The sequence below is a fragment of the Sceloporus occidentalis genome, unplaced genomic scaffold (genome assembly GCF_023333645.1).
Source record: "Sceloporus occidentalis isolate IW3139 unplaced genomic scaffold, rSceOcc1.0.p SCAF_14, whole genome shotgun sequence".
Taxonomy (NCBI): domain Eukaryota; kingdom Metazoa; phylum Chordata; class Lepidosauria; order Squamata; family Phrynosomatidae; genus Sceloporus; species Sceloporus occidentalis.
Window position 1 is genome coordinate 3437107 of NW_028316994.1, and position 17697 is coordinate 3454803.

General features: G+C 41.4%; 1 protein-coding gene across 1 annotated transcript; it reads right to left on the reverse strand.

The window, feature by feature from the left end:
* Positions 1–1992: 1992 nt before the first annotated feature.
* LOC149303568 (sulfotransferase 1C2-like) lies at positions 1993–11829 on the reverse strand. Its single transcript, XM_089481178.1, has 7 exons — positions 11658–11829; positions 11390–11518; positions 9695–9792; positions 5996–6122; positions 4109–4203; positions 3458–3638; positions 1993–2596 (listed from the first exon to the last, which is right to left on the reverse strand). Exons 1-7 carry the CDS (start codon positions 11827–11829, stop codon positions 2484–2486), a joined length of 915 nt encoding a protein of 304 aa, XP_089337304.1. The 3' UTR covers positions 1993–2483.
* Between the last annotated feature and the right edge of the window lie 5868 nt (positions 11830–17697).

Sequence of the window (17697 nt, forward strand, 5' to 3'; positions counted from 1 at the left end):
GGGCTCTAATATAGAGCCTATATATTAACGTTGATATTTATTATAAAATATTTATATTTATTTAATAAATATATATTATTTATTAAACAAATACTCTACACACAGAGACACTATATATATATATATATATATATATATATATATATTATACACAAGTCACAGTAATAATAATAATAATAATGATAATGATAACATTTATTCTTATCCCACCCCTCTGTAACACAACCAGGGCAGTTTAAAGATTAAATCATACATTCCCATATATCCCATAATCCCACCCCGTCCCCCTAAAATACAATTAAACAGTTTACAGTTTAAAACATAACTGAAAATAATAGACAAAACAGATAAACAATAGCAGCAGCATAACGAGGGGTAAGCAAATTAGGCTTTTTTGGTGGCCAGGTTAGGGTTGCCATAAGTCTGGACCTCCAAACCAGGACAAATGTAGGACAAATGTAGGGCAATATTTTCAAATGTAGGACACATTTTATAAAAATGGAGGACATTCGAAAAAATGATGATTTTTAAAAAATGTTAATCTAAATGCATGTTTCTTAGGCATGATCAAAATGGAGGACATTTTGGCATTATTCCTAGACAGATGGCAGAAATGGACTTCCTTTTCTGGCCAACCCCCCCCCCCCCCATTCCAAAACACACATGAAGCACATTTGGGCATTTGCAAACTGACTCACACAGCTAGCTCTTAGCATAACAACAACAACAATAATAATAATGATAATCATGGAAGGTCCCTTTGCAAACTGATTCACACTCACACAGCTAGCCAAAAACACCCCCCCCCCCCCGGCCCAGAGGCCTACCTTTGGTCCTCTCCTCTCCCTTTGGCTGCTGCTGCAGCTGCCGCTTTTGTTGCTGCGGCGGGGGCTGCCCGGTGCCCTCCTCCGCCCGCCGCCTCAGTCCTTCGCCGCTCGCCGGCCCAGGAAGTAAACAGAGGAGAGCTCCTCCTCTTTAACCTGGGCGGCCAATGGGGGCAGAGAGCTGGAACAGCCCCGCCCCCTGCCAGCAGTCAGAGACTCCTGAAGCAGGGGGCAGGCTGTTCCGCTATTGGCTCCTCCAGCGCGCCCGGGAAAATTAAATACTGAGAGTGTGGGCGCGCTGGAGCACCTACCGAACCGCGGTGGCGGCGGCGGCCAGAAGAGCGGCCAAAGGCACCGCCATAGCGGCGCAATAAAAAAGCCCGGGGGTGGGGGCAAACTGTACCGTGACCGTGCAGACGGTCCAAAAGCGGGAAATTCCCGCCCCCCACCGGGTTATGGCAACCCTAGGCCGGGTATCTATTCAGGGAAGGCCTAAATACTACACTTCCCATGGTGCAAGGCCTAAAGTCTGGATGAGAGAGTAGAGGGGATCAGTTCTTCCTGCACAGATTACGCTCTTGCCTTCCACAAGGGGATGGTTCATTTTTAAATACAAATTATAGTACATATAGTGGATAAGTCGACTCAGGTTTTTTTATCAACATTTTTACTACAGTTTTTAGACTTATACACAGGAGTATATGCAGTACAGTACTGTATTTAATTCTTGCTATTTTATTTGTACAGCCAGGGTGGAGGTTGGGGACATGCTTGTGGGATTTTCTGCTTCTGGTTGAGAATTGACTTGGCTGCCTTTTAATAGGATATGCGTAACTTGGATTTGGAGGATGGTGCCATTCTGCCTGAAGCAGCAAAACATCTCCGACCAGTATGCTCCTTCTTGCTGAGACAAATATCAAGAAACAGAGTCATCCCTAATATTACACAGTGTAATTTTCACTGAAAAGGTCTTGCTTCTTCACAGCCTCCATGACAGATAGAACAGCCGGCATGTAGCTGTGCTGTATGTAACACAGATATTCTTTGGGATGCTAGTGAAACAGATCCACACAGAATAGTTTGCAACCTTGTGAACTAGATTAGTTTATTCAAGCACATAGCACAAAATATTAGCAAGCAAAGTACAGAGATATAAACTCAAGTTCTCACTTGCTGGATCATTCCATGTACCTGGGGATGCTTCCTGACATAGATGTATTCGGTAATGATACATGGAGTTTTATAGGTGGTGTAGTAGAAATCAAAGTTGTCATCTTCCACTTATAACTCTCCCATGCTTTCCCACCATTTCTTAATTCCACAGAAATTGTGTTTAAAAATATGGAGTAGTTGCACAATTTCTGTTTTGTTCTGGTTCTTGGTTTACAAAAATGGCCTGAGGAAATTGCACTACTATTACTATGTGGTCTTTAAACAAAACCCAAAACCAAACTTGAAATAGGGAAAAGAAGGAAGCAGCTTAGAAAACACACACACACATACACAGATTAAATGACTGTCATGCGAATACACTATAAAAAATTGAATGAAGAAAACATGGCAGTTCCACACTGAACAGTATGAAAGGAGCAGTGGAGGTGAAGTTAATTACTCCAAGCATGTTTTGTGAAAGTTTCTGAGAGGCACACTGAAATGTGCCTACAGCTGTGTGCGGAAGGTCTGGCCGCTGCCTTTAAATTCCTGGGCACAGATGCCATCCAGCCGTTCACTTTGAGCCACAGTAAAGTGTTTCTTCCAGTCTCCTACAATGCCTTTAGATGTCAAAACAATTCAGAAATAAATTATCAGCAATCTTGTTCGCCTTTGTTTCTTGCTACTACGTATATAACCCCTCAGAACTTAATTTTTTAATTCTTTGGGTACACTTTCCCATATTTATTTCTTAAGTAAACCCTGTACATCTGCCAGAGAAGCCAAGTTACTTTCCAAAGGATTTTAGGGAATGGTCTAGACTAGTCTAGACAAATATTCCATCCTTCTGAAGCAGTGTCCTGCCTTGGTTCTGATGAGTCTCATTGTTTCACAGCTGGGATGGAGAATGTGACCTAGAACACAGTGGCATCACTACCTTTGATGACACCCATTGTGGAGGGTTGCTGGTAGTGATGGGGGTAAAGGGCTGCCCCTTCCCTTCCAGTCCCATTAACTTCCGCCTAACTTGCTCACCTGCTGCCCCCCCCCCTTGCTGGTGCCTATCCCCCTCTTCCAGTTGCCCCTGTGCTGGTTGCCAGGGAGCCCCTAGGAGCAACAAAAGTGGCCTGGGGACCAGCATGCAGCTGAAGGATGTAGTTTGCTCACCCCGATCTATTCCATATACTACAGGTACAGTGGGCCCTTGGTATCCACTAGAGTTTGGTTCCAGGACCCCCTGTGAATTCCAAAATCCGTGGATGTTCAAATCCCATTAAATACAGTAGCATAAGCAATATGGTGTCCTTTATATAAAATGGCAAAATCAAGGTTTGCTATTGGGAATTTATACTTATTTTGATTATTTTAAAGCCGTAGATGCTTAAAGCCTTGGATATAGAGGGCTGACTGTAGTTGCATTTGGTGGTTCTGACAGTCACACATATCTAATCTGAAATTAGAAGCCAGCTGTTCTTTCTCACCTTTTCTCATGAAGGGAGAGATAGTATGGTCCATAAGATAAGCAGGCACAGTGGTATAATTCACGAATGGATTCACTTTCATGCTTTCAAAGACTGTGTGCTGTACAATCTGGTTTACAACTAGTTCTGAAAGCTCTAAACCCAGGAATTGGGCAATTTTGCAGATTTCTTGAGCTGGATCCTGAAGGGTGGGAGGGAGCAAGGGATGGAGGAAGAAAGGAAAGAAGGAAAGAAGACAGAACATATTGTTAGACAGGCTGTGTCTCTGCCTGACCACATTTTTGTTGTTGTTGTGTGCCTTCAAGTCATTACCGATTTATGGTGACCCTAAGGCAAACCTATCATGGGGTTTTCCTGGCAAGATTTCTTCAAGGGAGGTTTGCCATTGCCTTCCTCTGAGGCCAAGAGCATGTGACTTGCTGCCCAAGGTCACCCAGTGGGTTTCATGGCTGACCAGGGAATTGAATCCTGGCCTCTAGAGTTGTAGTCCAACACTCAAAGCACTAAGCCACGCTGGCTCACCTCTTGCCTAATTGGGATTTAGCTTGAGAAACAGACAGCAGGAGAGTCACTGTTCAGGGCAATATTAGGCGGGGTGTCCTTGTGCAGATAAATGTTTTACTATGGAGAAATGGTATGTGTTTTGCTCACCTCTTTCACGTCTTCATAAAAAAGATACAGAACTGGGTGATCACTCTTAGCGTTCCACCAACCACGAATGTGGTCGAACCAGCTCCCCCAATTCACTGCGAAAGAGACTCAAGTTGTATCTTATAGTTTTTCTAGGTTGGAGGGAAAATATTTAAAAAGGCATCCAGGTTCCTTGTTGTTATGTGCCTTCAAGTTGTTTCTGACTTATGGCAACTCTAAGCCGACCCTATCACAGGGTTTTCTTGGCAAGTTTCTTCAGAAGGGGTTTGCCATTGCCTTCCCTTGAGGCTGAGAGATTATGCCTTGGTCAAAGTCACCCAGTGGGTTTCATGGTCCAGCAGGGAACTGAACCCTGGTCTCCAAAGTCATAGTCCAACATTCAAACCACTACACCATGCTGGCTCATGTACCTTTCTGTTAAGGTCCACCATTTAATTTTCTTGGGGAGGAGATCAGATCTTGGATAAGTTACTTTTAGGACAGCAGCTCCCAGAATCTCTCAACTGTGGGCCGAATCCGAGTGAGGAAGCCTGTTTCCATTTTAGAACTGGGGAACGAGCACTCATTACACAATATGTCCCCTTGAGCTCCAGAGTCATAATCCAATGGTTAAACCGCTATGCCATGCTGGTACACCAACACCATACCCTTTAACATTTCACAGATGAAAACTGATGTGGTCAAACAAGAACATAGTGGGGTCATGATTGTAAAAGTGATTAATGAGAACACACAAGCTGGGAGAGGCTGCAGCAGTCTGCTTTTGCCTGACTCTACAAGGGAAGGACAAGATTCTGACCAGTGGCATCACTATAGGTGTGACAGGGATGCGGATCGCACCAGGTAACACCCTAAGGGGGTGGTGATGCCAATGGTCCTCAAATACCTATCTTTTGGCATAAACAGGCTGTGGCATTCATCTGCTTCCTTTTAAAATACTTTAAGAGATGGTGAGACTGAGTGAGGTGAAGATCAGTGAGAGGAGAAAAGAAAGGCTCCAGAATATTTTAAAATTAAAATTTCCACATTCTAAATTTTAAATATTTTTAATTCTTTTAAAATTTTCTTTAAAAGCATGACATTTTAACCAAATCTTCACTATGTAAATACATTTAGGATGTGCATATGATATTGTAATTTGAAGGTATAATTTTAATTTTGCTAGTTGTTCATGTCACAACTATTAGCATTTACATTCAGTGGTATATGGAAATTATGAGTTATGAGTAACATTAGTGCAAAAAAGCATTATTAAGTATTCTGTATGGTGTGAAATGGGAAGAGGTCAATGGGTGTGTGTGACACCAACCCCAGTGACACCACTGATTCTGACAACTGCTCTCCTCTCCCTCCCGTTGTATACTGGGTCCAAATGACTTTTATACATTGCATTCCTTTTGCAGCAACTGAGATAAACTGCGGCCAAAGGAGGAAAAGGTGCATATGAACTGCAGAAATAATCTACCTTGACACCACTTTAACTGCAGTGGCTCAATGTTATAGAATCCTGGGAATTATACTGTGGTTTGTTGTGGCACCAGAGCTCTCTGTCAGAGACTGCAATGAAAAGAATTCCTTAGCATTGAGCCATGGCAGTTAAAGTGGTGTCAAACAGGATTATTTTTGCAGTGCAGATGCAGCCTGGGACATTTTAAAAGCAGCTGGAAAAGTGAGTTGAGAGAGGATTAATTAGGACTGACCCTGCCAAATCAGGACTGTTGGAGAGTGAGATTCACTGGACTATGCCAGTCTCTGAAACATTAGTTAACTAATAGCTGCAATTATTTTTCCCTTAGTAGAGACAGAATTTGTGTATCTCAGCCCTTTTTTGCTGGACTATAAACCTGTCTTGAACATTTTCTCTGTTCTTCCACAGCTTCCACCTACCATTCCCAGCAATGAAATCTTCCAGAAACTGATTCCAATTCCCAGGTTCTGGTAAAGTATTGTTCATGAGGTGAAAGTGGAAGTAGGAGACTGCACAATCCTTGATGTTTCTGGCCAGATAAATGATCTGTTGAAAAAGAACAAAATTGAGGGAAGACACAGAAATCCTAGGTTGCCACACGTGGCTTTTAAACCACAGTTTCCCTGGAAGGGAAGCGACTTTGGCAAAGCTGATCACATGATGCTGCCTCCCATCGGTAGCTGTCCTGTCCCCCAGCCATCACATTTTATTCATGGGGGAAACCTGTCAACAAACTGCCAATCCCACAATGCCCTACGTGCGAAAAGTCATTCCGAGGGCAGTTGTGTGATTGTCAGTCACATTGAGGTTTATCACACTATACTCTTAACGAGCCATGATTCCAGTGTGACTCCTCTAGCTGCCTCCTCTTGCATTCTGGTATTGGCAGTTTTAAGGAGGGGTATTTAGAATTCTCAGGCAGAGAAGTTCTGTGCCTGAGAATTCTAAATACCCCTCCTTAAAACTGCAAATCCCAGAATGCAGCAGGAGGCAGCTAGAGGAGTCACACTGGAATCATGGCTCATTAAGAGTATAGTGTGATAAACATCATTGTGTCAGTGCCCCTCGTCCTCCCTTTCCCCTTTCACTTGCTAGCGTTTTTATTTTATTCTTTTAAAAAAGTTTTCTGTGCAATTCTGGAGCTCTGCAAATCTGGAGCTTATCAGATGGAGGAGCAAAGTGTCTTTATCCTGTCCTTAACCCATAGTATTCGCGCGATTGGGGAGACGATTATCACCCCCCCCCCCATGCTTATCCTGCTCTTCTCCTGTCCATAAAGAGTAATGGGCTCATCATTTGGTATTAATGGAAACTCCTGTTAATACCAAATGATGGTTCCATTACCCTTTATGGATGGGAGAAGAATGGGATAAGTGCACAGAGATGTGATAATCTGCTCCTTGATCATGCAAATACCATGGGTGAAGGACAGGATAAGAACGCTTTGCTCCTCCATCTGATAATCTCCACTGTATCATGACTGCAGAGCTCTGGAATTGCATGAGAAAGTAGGGGGAAAGTTGAAAAAACTACTAAATGCATGCTGGCTGCAGAGCCCTGGAATTGCGCAAGAAAGTTGAAATTTGTTTTTTAAAAATCCTAAAGGCAAAAGACAGTGAGAGGGCAGGAAAGGAGCATGTGGGCAGCATGAAAACAGGTGCCGTAGTGGCCACTCTACAAATGGTATATTACCATTTTATATTACTTCCGTGACCACAGTAAGAAAGGGGCTGGTGTGATAATCTCCAGAATTCCAGCTCAGAGCATGGAAATGTTATTTTTAAGAATGCAAGTCTAGTACCCACATCCATGCTAGCTGCGGGATCTAAAGAGTCGCAGTCCAAAAGGGTAACATTTCTAAATGTTATATTTTCTCCATTTTCTCATGTGTTCTTTGTTCTTCCTTAGATCTGCAGATGGCAAGCCCACAGATGTTGAGACCTCACCATACTTATAAGTCATACTACAGAAAACATGCATAATTAATGTATATATTGTACAAAGATATAATTAAAATGACCTCTTTATTTACATAGACCTTCAGTTGGGTGTGGTGTTTCAGTATGTAATGTGTATTTTAAGTGTTTTAATTGTTTTAATTTTTAATGTTTCTCAGGGCCAAAGCAGACCGGTCTCTGGCCGCTCCAACTGTGATCGGCCCGCAATCAACTGTGATCAGCAACCAGACAGCCTGCTCTCAAAATGAGAGATATACTCTAGTGTTTTTGTGAAACAAAACGTATGTTGAGCTGTGTCATTGTTAGAAAGGCTTTTTAATTTGTTCAGATGACGCGTTCTTACCCTTTCCCTCCACCACTCCCTTCTCCTTCTGTGTCATGTCTTTTTAGATTGTAAGCCCGAGGGCAGGGAACCGTCTAACCAAAAAGATTGCATGTACAGCGCTGTGTAAATTTACAGCGCTTCATAAATAAAGGTTGATAATAATAATAATAATGAACCCTTCTTCACAATCTGTAAAATTACAAAATTACAATAAATAATAATAATTTAATAATAATTTGTTTTATTTATATACCGCTATTCCAAAGATCATAGCGGTGAACAGCAAGTAAGCTAATTAGCAAGTAAGCTAATTTGCCCCCAACAGTCTGGGTACTCATTTTAGCTCCCTCCTCGGAAGGATGCAAGCCTGAGTCGAGCTTGGGCCCTTTTGCTGGTCTTGAACTCGCAACCTTGTGGTTTACGAGTAAATGGCTGCAGTACAGGCATTTAACCACTGCACCACCAGGGCTCCATTGTATACATTTATTGCCAAGTGTTATACACAATTGTTTTTAAAATAATTTTTACAATTAATTTTAAAAATGCTCAACGAACCATCAGTATTCAATTTCTACTTATTTTTATACTCATATACCCTTTGGAATATTTTGTCACATGAAATTTAATGCGTTACACTGGAAAAGCCCCCTCTCATTCTATGTGTGGGATATGGTATTAATGGATACTGAATAACATAGGTGACCTCATACTAACTATAAGAAAAACTATTTCTCCCATTTTCCAGCTAACCTCATCCAGAAAATGGTTTTCTTCCTTTGAACAATGTTTCCATCTCACTGCTTTTTGCCTACTGGTCATGTAATGGAAGTGGTACTTTATGTTTGCCCAACAGGAAGACCCCGCTTCCTGTAGATCCCTGTCTCAAGCCCATTGCCTAACACTTTTACTGTTCCCCTCTAAGAAGTGTTGCCAGCACTTTGGGTTTGAGGCAGGGGTTTAGGTCTACTCAGCAGCCTATTGCCACTGCACATCGCAGGAGCCTTCTAAAACCTTTTTGAAGAGCAGCAGACTAGACTTGCCCCCACACAGGATGCATTTCTCAAAGGGGTACAGCAAATGCATTAGGGCTTGAGGTGGAGTTTGAATCCTGCTCACCAGCCTGTCCCCATTGCACACTGTAGGAGCCTTTTATAGCTTTTGAAAAGCTTTAGAAGAATCCTTCTGCTTTAAGCCTGTCTTTTGTTCTCCTCCAAGAAAAATGCTCCATGCTACGGGAGCAAATCATTTAAGTGCATCTTTTTCTATTGAAAACATCTCCACTCTTCAGTGGCATCACAAGAGGTGCGTGTATGTGGGGTGACACCGCACCACACCAGGTGACACCCTAAGTGAGGATCATGCCATTGCTCCTCAGACAGCTACCATTTGGCAAAAACAGGCTATGGTGTTTGCTTGTATCTCTTTAAAATGCTACTTTAAGCACATGAAACAATACATAGGTAAATACTTTGCACATGATATTGTAATTTAAAGGTATTTTAATAGTGTCAGTTGTTTTATGTCACAACTATTACCATGACATTCAATTATATATTAGAATTGCAATTTATGAGTAATGTTAGTACAAAACAACAACACACCATTACTAATGATTCTGTATGGTGTGGCATGTGAGGAGGTCAATAAGGGAGGTGACACCATGAGTTACCATACCGGGTGACACCAACTCTAGGGATGCTACTGCCATTCTTATAAGTATTTGTGTAGATTTCTTTTCCATTCAGATGTGGATGCCATGATCAGATATACCTTGGCATTCAGATTAAGTTATTAGGCCCTCTCTTTGGCCATTTCCCACATCCTCCTGCACTTACTTTGCAATTGTGTTGCCAGATAGAAGGTGGTAGAAGCTGGACAGGGAGATGAGTTTTGAGCAAGCGTGGAGATGGCATTGCTTCCGCCAGTTCAAGGCCTGAAACACCAGAAAGAGACATTCAGCCTCATGGTGATGGTTGTTTCTGTTGCTTCATGCCTTCAGATCATCGCTGACTCAGGGCAACCATATCATGGGGTTTTTTGGGCAAGATTTATTCAAAAGAGGTTTGTCATTACCTTAGGAGCTTATTCCATGGTGTTTTAATTCAGCTTATCTCTATTCAGTTTAAACCTTAATTTGTGTAGCATCCTGATATTATCAGATGTTTTTTGCTGCCTAATTTGCCGCTCGAATACAGCCTGGGTCTATGCCCACTTCCAGGAGCGCTTCGCCAGCCATTTTCTCAAGCTGGAAAACTCCTGGACCTGAAAAGAGCCAGGAGGTGCAGCTCTGGAAGCAGGGATGGACCCGGGATGTATTCGGGTGGCAAATTAGGTGGCAAAAAACATCTGATAAAATCAGGATTCCGCCCCAATTAAGATTTAATCCAGATAGAGGTAAAATGCCTATAGGCAGCATGCAGCTCCCTGCATAATGGTTTTTGTGGAATCCATGACCCCATAGATGTTAAAAACATATTTTAGCCCTAAATGCCCCCAACTGTCCTCTGGTAATGTGGACAAGGGGATTATCACATGTTAGTTTCAGGAAAAGCCTTTTCAAAAAGAGGAAGTGAATAATAAGTGACTTCTGGATCACTGCCTTTCATTAAAAAAAATGGCCTCAAAGGATACAAAAATATAACAAAATACCTCCATTCCCCTTACAGGGCATTTGAGTCTCATATATATATGCCCACATTATATGTGGGCATGGTTTACGCGGCTTCCACCATACGTTGGAGGCCTGCACTGGAAGAAGCCTTGGCGCACCAGGTAATGGGGCACTATACACATTTTTCCCTTACACAGGAGGGGGTGGGGTATCCGGAACGGATCCCCACGTAAGGGAAGGGTGCACTATATATGGGATATGTGTGTGCATGTATATTACAGTCCTCCAATGTTTCCTGTGTGGGATAATATGGCCCCTAAAGGTAAAAGGTAAAGGTAGTCCCTTGACATGAATGTCTAGTTGTTACCAACTGTAGGGTGCAATGTTCATCTCTGTTACTAAGCCAAAGAGCCAGTGTTGTCCGAGGACTACTCCAGTAGTCATGTGGACAGCATGACTGCAGCAAATGCTGTTACCTTCCCACCAAAGTAGTACCTATTTACCTACTTGGATTTGCATGTTTTCAAACTGGTAGGATGGCAGAAGCTGGGACTAGTGACAGGAGCTCACCCCATCATGCGGCACTTGGGCCTTGAACTTCCAACCTTCTGATTTTTCAATTGTCAGAATTGGCATCTTAACCACTAAGCCCGCGCACCCCTACAGAGCCCCTAGCCTCCAACAATTGCATACCTCTGTTCTAAGGCTGAGAGAGGTTGACTTGCCCAAGGTCACTCAGTGGGTTTCCATCACTGAGTGGGGATATGAAATGTGATCTCCCAGAATCTTAAGGCAACATTGATAAGGAGCTCGTGTGATAAGGGCCTTACACCCCTAAATCAGTCTGACTCTTTCATGATGAGAGAACCTTCAGATCTCTCTCACTCATTATCTATCTGATGTTGTATTCCCTTCTCACCAATCAACCTTGGTTTTGGAGGAAAAAATTCTAAGAAGGGAATCCGTTTTTCAATAGGGGCCCGTGCACATTTCTGTGGGTCTCCACCTTGCTGGATCATGTCCACAATTTCTTGTATCCAAGTGGTCCCTAGTAGAGAGAGAGGAGAGCGGAAAGAGACTTAAAGATGATCCATAATTCAGCCAGAGGCCCTCAGAATCTGGGTTGCTATAGCACCCCATCCCAAAACTGTCTCCACACTGCCATGCTACCACCCTTTACCCTTTACCTGATTTGGGATAAGTGCAAATGATAAGGTCATCTGGCTGGGCTTTAAAGCTCCATATGGAGTCCCAGTTTTCTGCAGTTTTGCTGTACAAAGGGACTCCTTCAACTTCCACCAGCTTCTGCCTCATGATTGACTTGAGATTCAGAACTTCCAATTCAGATTCCAGATTCATTGGCTAGCAGGACAGGAAAGGTGAAAATTTGGGTGATCAGCCAAACCAGCCATGCCTACATCCTACTTGTTGCCATTCAGTACCAAGACATGCCCTCTACCATTTTTATTCCCATTTCAGACTATTAAACATTGATTGCTTTTATTCCCCTTTGAGCATATTTCATATTTACCATGAACATCATGACCTGTCATATTTGGCAGGGATGGGATAGGGACGGGAAAGCACTTTTCAGCCCGCTTTCATGTGAAAGTGATTTGCACAAAATTGTTTTGTATCCAAAACAGCATTGCATAAAACAACCATGTGCTAATTTTGCATAGAGTAAGTCTTGATTCCAGAACTGCAAAAAGTAATTGAAAACTGCAATTTTCAAAAACTTTCTCAGAGCAAGAAGAAAATTACTAAAAGTACTCCTTGCTTTGTGGAATTGAAGGCTTTTGTGGCCAGCAGCCATAGTTTTTTGTGGGGCTTTTGGTCTAGAGAAGATGCCAGCCACAAATGCTGGCGAAACGTCAGGAAGAAACTCTTCTAGAACATGGTCACATAGCCCAAACCCCCCACAAAAAACTCCTTGCTTCCTTTGACAAGAAGAATTACGTCCCTGGCTGGGGAATGTGACCCACAGCACACTGAGATCCCAGTTCTAAAGAAATTAGTGTATCTTTGAATGTATAAAAAAAGGAGGGGAGGATTTAAGTGCCATAAAGCAGGGCCCAGAAGAAAGAGGAGTGAAGATAGGAGGAAGGAACATAAACAATCTACGATAATGCAGATGATACCATAATACTGGTAGATAACATCACAGACTTGGAACAGTTGCTAAGGAAAGTACAAAGACCATCTTAATACTAAACATAAAGAAAACCAAAATAATGACCACCAAAGAAATACATAAATTTGACAATGAGGAAATCGAAATAAAGAATCCCCATACCTTGTATCAAATATTGACCAGAATGCATACTGCTGCCCAGAAATCAGAAGAAGACTAGGAATGGGAAAGGCAGCTATGAAAGAACTAGACAAGATCATAAGGAGTAAAGACATACAACTAAATAGTAAAGTTAGAATAGTCCAAACCATTGTATTCCTTATCACCATGTACACATGTAAGAGCCAGACAGTAAACAAAAGCAGATAGGGGGAAAAAATCAACTCATTTGAGATGTGGTGCTGGAGAAGAGTGCACAGAATACTGTGGACAGCCAAAAAGATAAACAAATGGGTCATGAAACAGATAAAGCCTGAAACCTCTTTGGAAGCCAGATAATCAAAATTGAGGCTGTCATATTTTAGCCACAACATAAGAAAGCACAGTTCACTAGAAAGGACAATAACGCTAGGAAAAGTAGATGGAAGACTAAGGAGAGGAATACCACACAACAGATGGAGAAACTCAATCAGGGAGGTCATGGGCATGAATTTGCAGGACCTTAGCAGAGCAGTGGAGGATAGGAAATCTTAGAGATGTCTCATCCACAGGGTTGCCATGAATCAGATTGACTCAAGGTTAAAACAAAAATGAACATCCACTCAAGGAGCAAAAATGCTGTCCTCCAACTATTATCCTTTCCTCCATAATGCCCCTCTCCTGCCAGGTCCTTATCTTTTAGCACTTTATCCTTCCAGCATTTCCACACAGCTCGGAGAAGGACTTCTAAAATGCTGTTTAGAACCACTACTCCTTTTTGTATACTTACTTTAGTTTGCAGATCACCAGATGCACTACCTTGTTGATGAAAGGAAAGACTAGATTGAATCTGAAAAATGAAAGACCAAAGTCCAGGGTTGGGTGGGTGTCTGCTCCACCTTCTGCTCCTAAAGTCATGTTGCAAGCTGGCTGTACATTACATTTACCTCCTTAGAAGGTGCCCCCTGACCCTGAAAATGAACAGAGATTGCTGCAAGAGGATAGTGGACAAACAGGGAAACAGGAGTCAATGGTTGTCATTCTCTACAAGGGGCTCATCTTTACTTTTCTTGCCTAATCTTTCAATCCATTTCCATTCTAAGTCTTCATTGTAGTGTAGCCAATACATACACTGTCAGAATCCACCTTCAGTCAGTCATTCAGGGTGTATTCTGCCATGAGGTTTGTAGAGATAGATATAGATAGATAGATAGATAGATAGATAGATAGAGATAGACCGCAGAGTGGGGGTCAGGGAATAGGTTCTCACCCACAAATAGGGAAGATATAGATACGCATATAGAGAGAGGAAGTAGAGATATATATAGCCAGTCACTTTGAGAATAGGGGGGCTGCCACCATGAGGAATGGGCCGGATGGTCACGTATTGCATGGCAGTCAGGCAGTTTATGAGGGGTTGTTGGGAAACTGATACCAAAGGTGCATATAGCCTTAGGTCTCTACTTGGTAGAGGAACTAGGAACCAAATGGCCAAAAACCCCCTCCTTGCGCCCCTTCAGAACAAAGGGAGAAATTCTACATCAAAGGCTGAACCGAAGGGAACCAACTCAAAGGGAGGGGTCTGGGGAATTCTAAGGTTCTGTCTCTATTTGGAGTTCTTCAGATTTAACAAAGACGTGGCCAGGAATGCTTCTACTTAGTCCTTACAATAAACTTTCTGATCTACCTGAAGTTTGTCGTGGATTTTTGGTCAGAGTAATTCCAAGTCTCACATATGCAAGCCAACGTGATCATGCTTGAAAGTTTGGAATGCATTTATAAGGTACCAGCCAGTTTAAACTGGGATAAATCATAGAGGGGCCCCCATTCACCTTACCCTCTGAACCATCCAGGCAACTTGCATTGGGATAATACTGCTGGCTTACAAGACCACTCTGATAATGGGTGGAACTGGATTTTTTTGTGGAAACTACAGCACTACGGTCTAGTTGAGGAAAGTGTGAAACACATTTTAAATCTATGATTATTTGATTCTTTTATTAATAAATCTCTATATCTTAGCCAATTTTCTACTACCCCTTTTTCCCTCCAGAGAAAAGCTTCTTGTGGTGAAGTATCCATTGTAATTTTCTCTCCAAGTTTCTTTCTAACTTTTTTCCAAACCCATAACAGTGGTTTCCTAACGCAGTGATTGTTAAATTCTCTGTCAATTTCTGCTTTGTTGTAGTACAAGTAGGCGTGCCAACCAAAACTCAAATTATTTCCTTCCAATTTTAATAGTTTTTGTTCTTTCAATTCTAGCCAATTTTTCACCCATGTTAAGCATGCTGCTTGGTAGTAGACTTTTAGATCTGGAACCGCCAAACCTCCTCTTTCCTTGGCATCTTGAAGAGTTTTCATTCTAACTCTGGGTTTTTTCCCTAACCAAATAAATTTTGTCAAATCCCTCTGCCAATTCTGGATTGATTTTTCTTTTGTTATAATCGGTATTGTTTGGAATAGGAATAGTATTTTTGGTAGAATATTCATTTTTATGCATGCTATTCTTCCTAATAAAGAAAGTTTTAAAGATTTCCAATTATCGATATCTTTTTTTATTTGCCTCCAAAGTTTAGTATAATTATTTTTAAATAGATCTATATTGTTTGTAGTAATTTCTATTCCCAGATATCTAACTTTTTTTGTTACATTATAGCCAGAGATTTCCATCATCTCTTTTTCTACAGTTTTATTTAAATTCTTCGTCAATATATTAGTCTTACTTTTATTTATTTTAAGTCCAGATATCATTTCAAATTCTTTTAATTCATTTATTAGAGGTCTGATGCTTATTGCGGGATTTTCTAGGAAGATAGCTAAATCATCTGCAAAGGCCAATGATTTAAACTCGATCCCTTTATTATTAACACCTTTGATTTCCTTATTCTGATCTAGTTTTCTGATTAATATTTCCATAACCATAATGAATAATAAAGGGGATAAGGGACATCCCTGTCTTGTGCCTTGTTTAATTTTTACAACTTTAGTTTTTTCTCTATTTATAATCAAGTATGCTTCTTGTTCTTTATAGATGGCCTTTATCCAATTCATGAATTTGTTTTGGATTCCTACCTTTTTTAAAATTTCAAAAATTATATTCCAATTAACTTTATCAAATGCTTTTTCCATATCAATTAGAATAATAGCCAATTCCCTGTCTTTTTTGTCTTTAAATAGTTCGATAATGTCTATCATAGTTCTTATATTTTTCTTCAAATATCTTTGGGGTAAAAACCCGTTCAGTCCCTTGACCCTGAAGGTGGGCAGAAATTGCTGGAAGGGGGTTACACAAGAGTGCAGGGAAACAGGACTCAGTGTCTATCATTCTCCATTCTCATACCTGCCTTCCTTGCCTTTGGTAGCTCATTGTCTCTGTTGTATCATTGCCATTTTCAAGTCTTTATGGAGGAGTTGCCAATCTCTCTGCAAGCAAAAGCCGTTGATATTGTGGAATGCACTTGTAAGGCTTCAGCCTCCTTAAACTGGGAAAAATGGCAGTGGGGCTCATCCATCTTGCCCTCTGCACCCCAGAGCAATTTGTATCTGGAGGGAACTGCTGGCCTTCAAGACCACTTTGATCATGGCTGGAACTGGGTCTTTTTTTAATTTTTTGGTGGCAACTGCAGCCCTATGGTCCAATTGTGTAACCATTGAGAAAAGTCCAAAACCAACACAAACACATTTAAGCAACTTGTTGTAAAAAGTAAAAAGAAACTGATTTATTTAGACAGGATGACATAACAAACCTGCATTCTTTATACACACACACACACACACACACACACACACACACACCAGCATTTGACACTTCTAAACTGCCATGGATTGCCTGAAGGCCTCAATAAAGCAGTGTCCCCTTGGTTCTTCTCTGCATTGGAGGCTGGGCATCCACTGGGCCCTTGTAGCATACAAGAGTTGTGTTGCAGTCTACCAACTTTCATGCTTCTGAGTAAATTGTTGTCTGGCTCTTCTCCTCTGGGCCTCAGAGAGAGGGGAAGCTCATTCACACTACTAAATAACTCACTCAGTTTGGAAACCAAGTTATTCCGTCGTTCAGACTTGCAACAATTGTACTTGGTGCAGTTTATGGCTTAACTGGTTTTATTTTTTTATTGTTTAATGTATTTTAAATAGTATTGTATCCATTTTAACTATATATATTTTTTAATCTGTCAGTTGCTTTGAGTTCCAAACTGGGGAAAAGGTGGGATAAGGAGGAGAAGGAGGAGGCAGCAGCTTTACAGTTTTATCTTTCTTTGTGGACTATCAAATTCAGAAAAACAGAGAGGTAGAATAATCCATAATATTAGACCGTTTGATTTGTCTCCAAAAAGGTCTTGCACCTTTCCAGGCTCCATGACAGATATTTATCTATCAGCTGAAGGAACATCTGGCATGTACAGTAGGTGTAGGAATAGAACACAGATGTTCTTTGGGATACCAGTGAAACAGACTCACACAGAGTAGTTTTCAGCCTTGTGATCTACATCAGTTTATTCAAGCACATAGCACAAAATATTAGCACGCAAAGTACAAAAATATACGCTCAGGTTCAGAGATCATTCCATGTACCTGGGGATGCTTCCAAATTCAGAATTTATTGTGTAATAATTCACAGAGTTTTATGATGGTCCAGAAATCAGAATCCTTATCTTCCACTTGTAAACCTCCCTTTTTCAGCCACTGTTGCTCTCATCTTTTCTTCATTACAGAGAAAATGTGCCCCCCCCCACACACACGCGCGATGGGATAGTTAAATAATTTCTTTGATTGGTGATGGTGGGAGCCATCTCTCCGGATGCAACCTTGCTTTACACTAATTGTTGTTGTTTTTTAATTCTACCTAGTGACCTGAAGAACAAACCAAGAAGATGTTTGTGTGGTGGCTAGGGGTACAGATGTAATGGAACTGTATCAGTATGATGATCTATACCTGCCACTGCTGGACAGCTTTT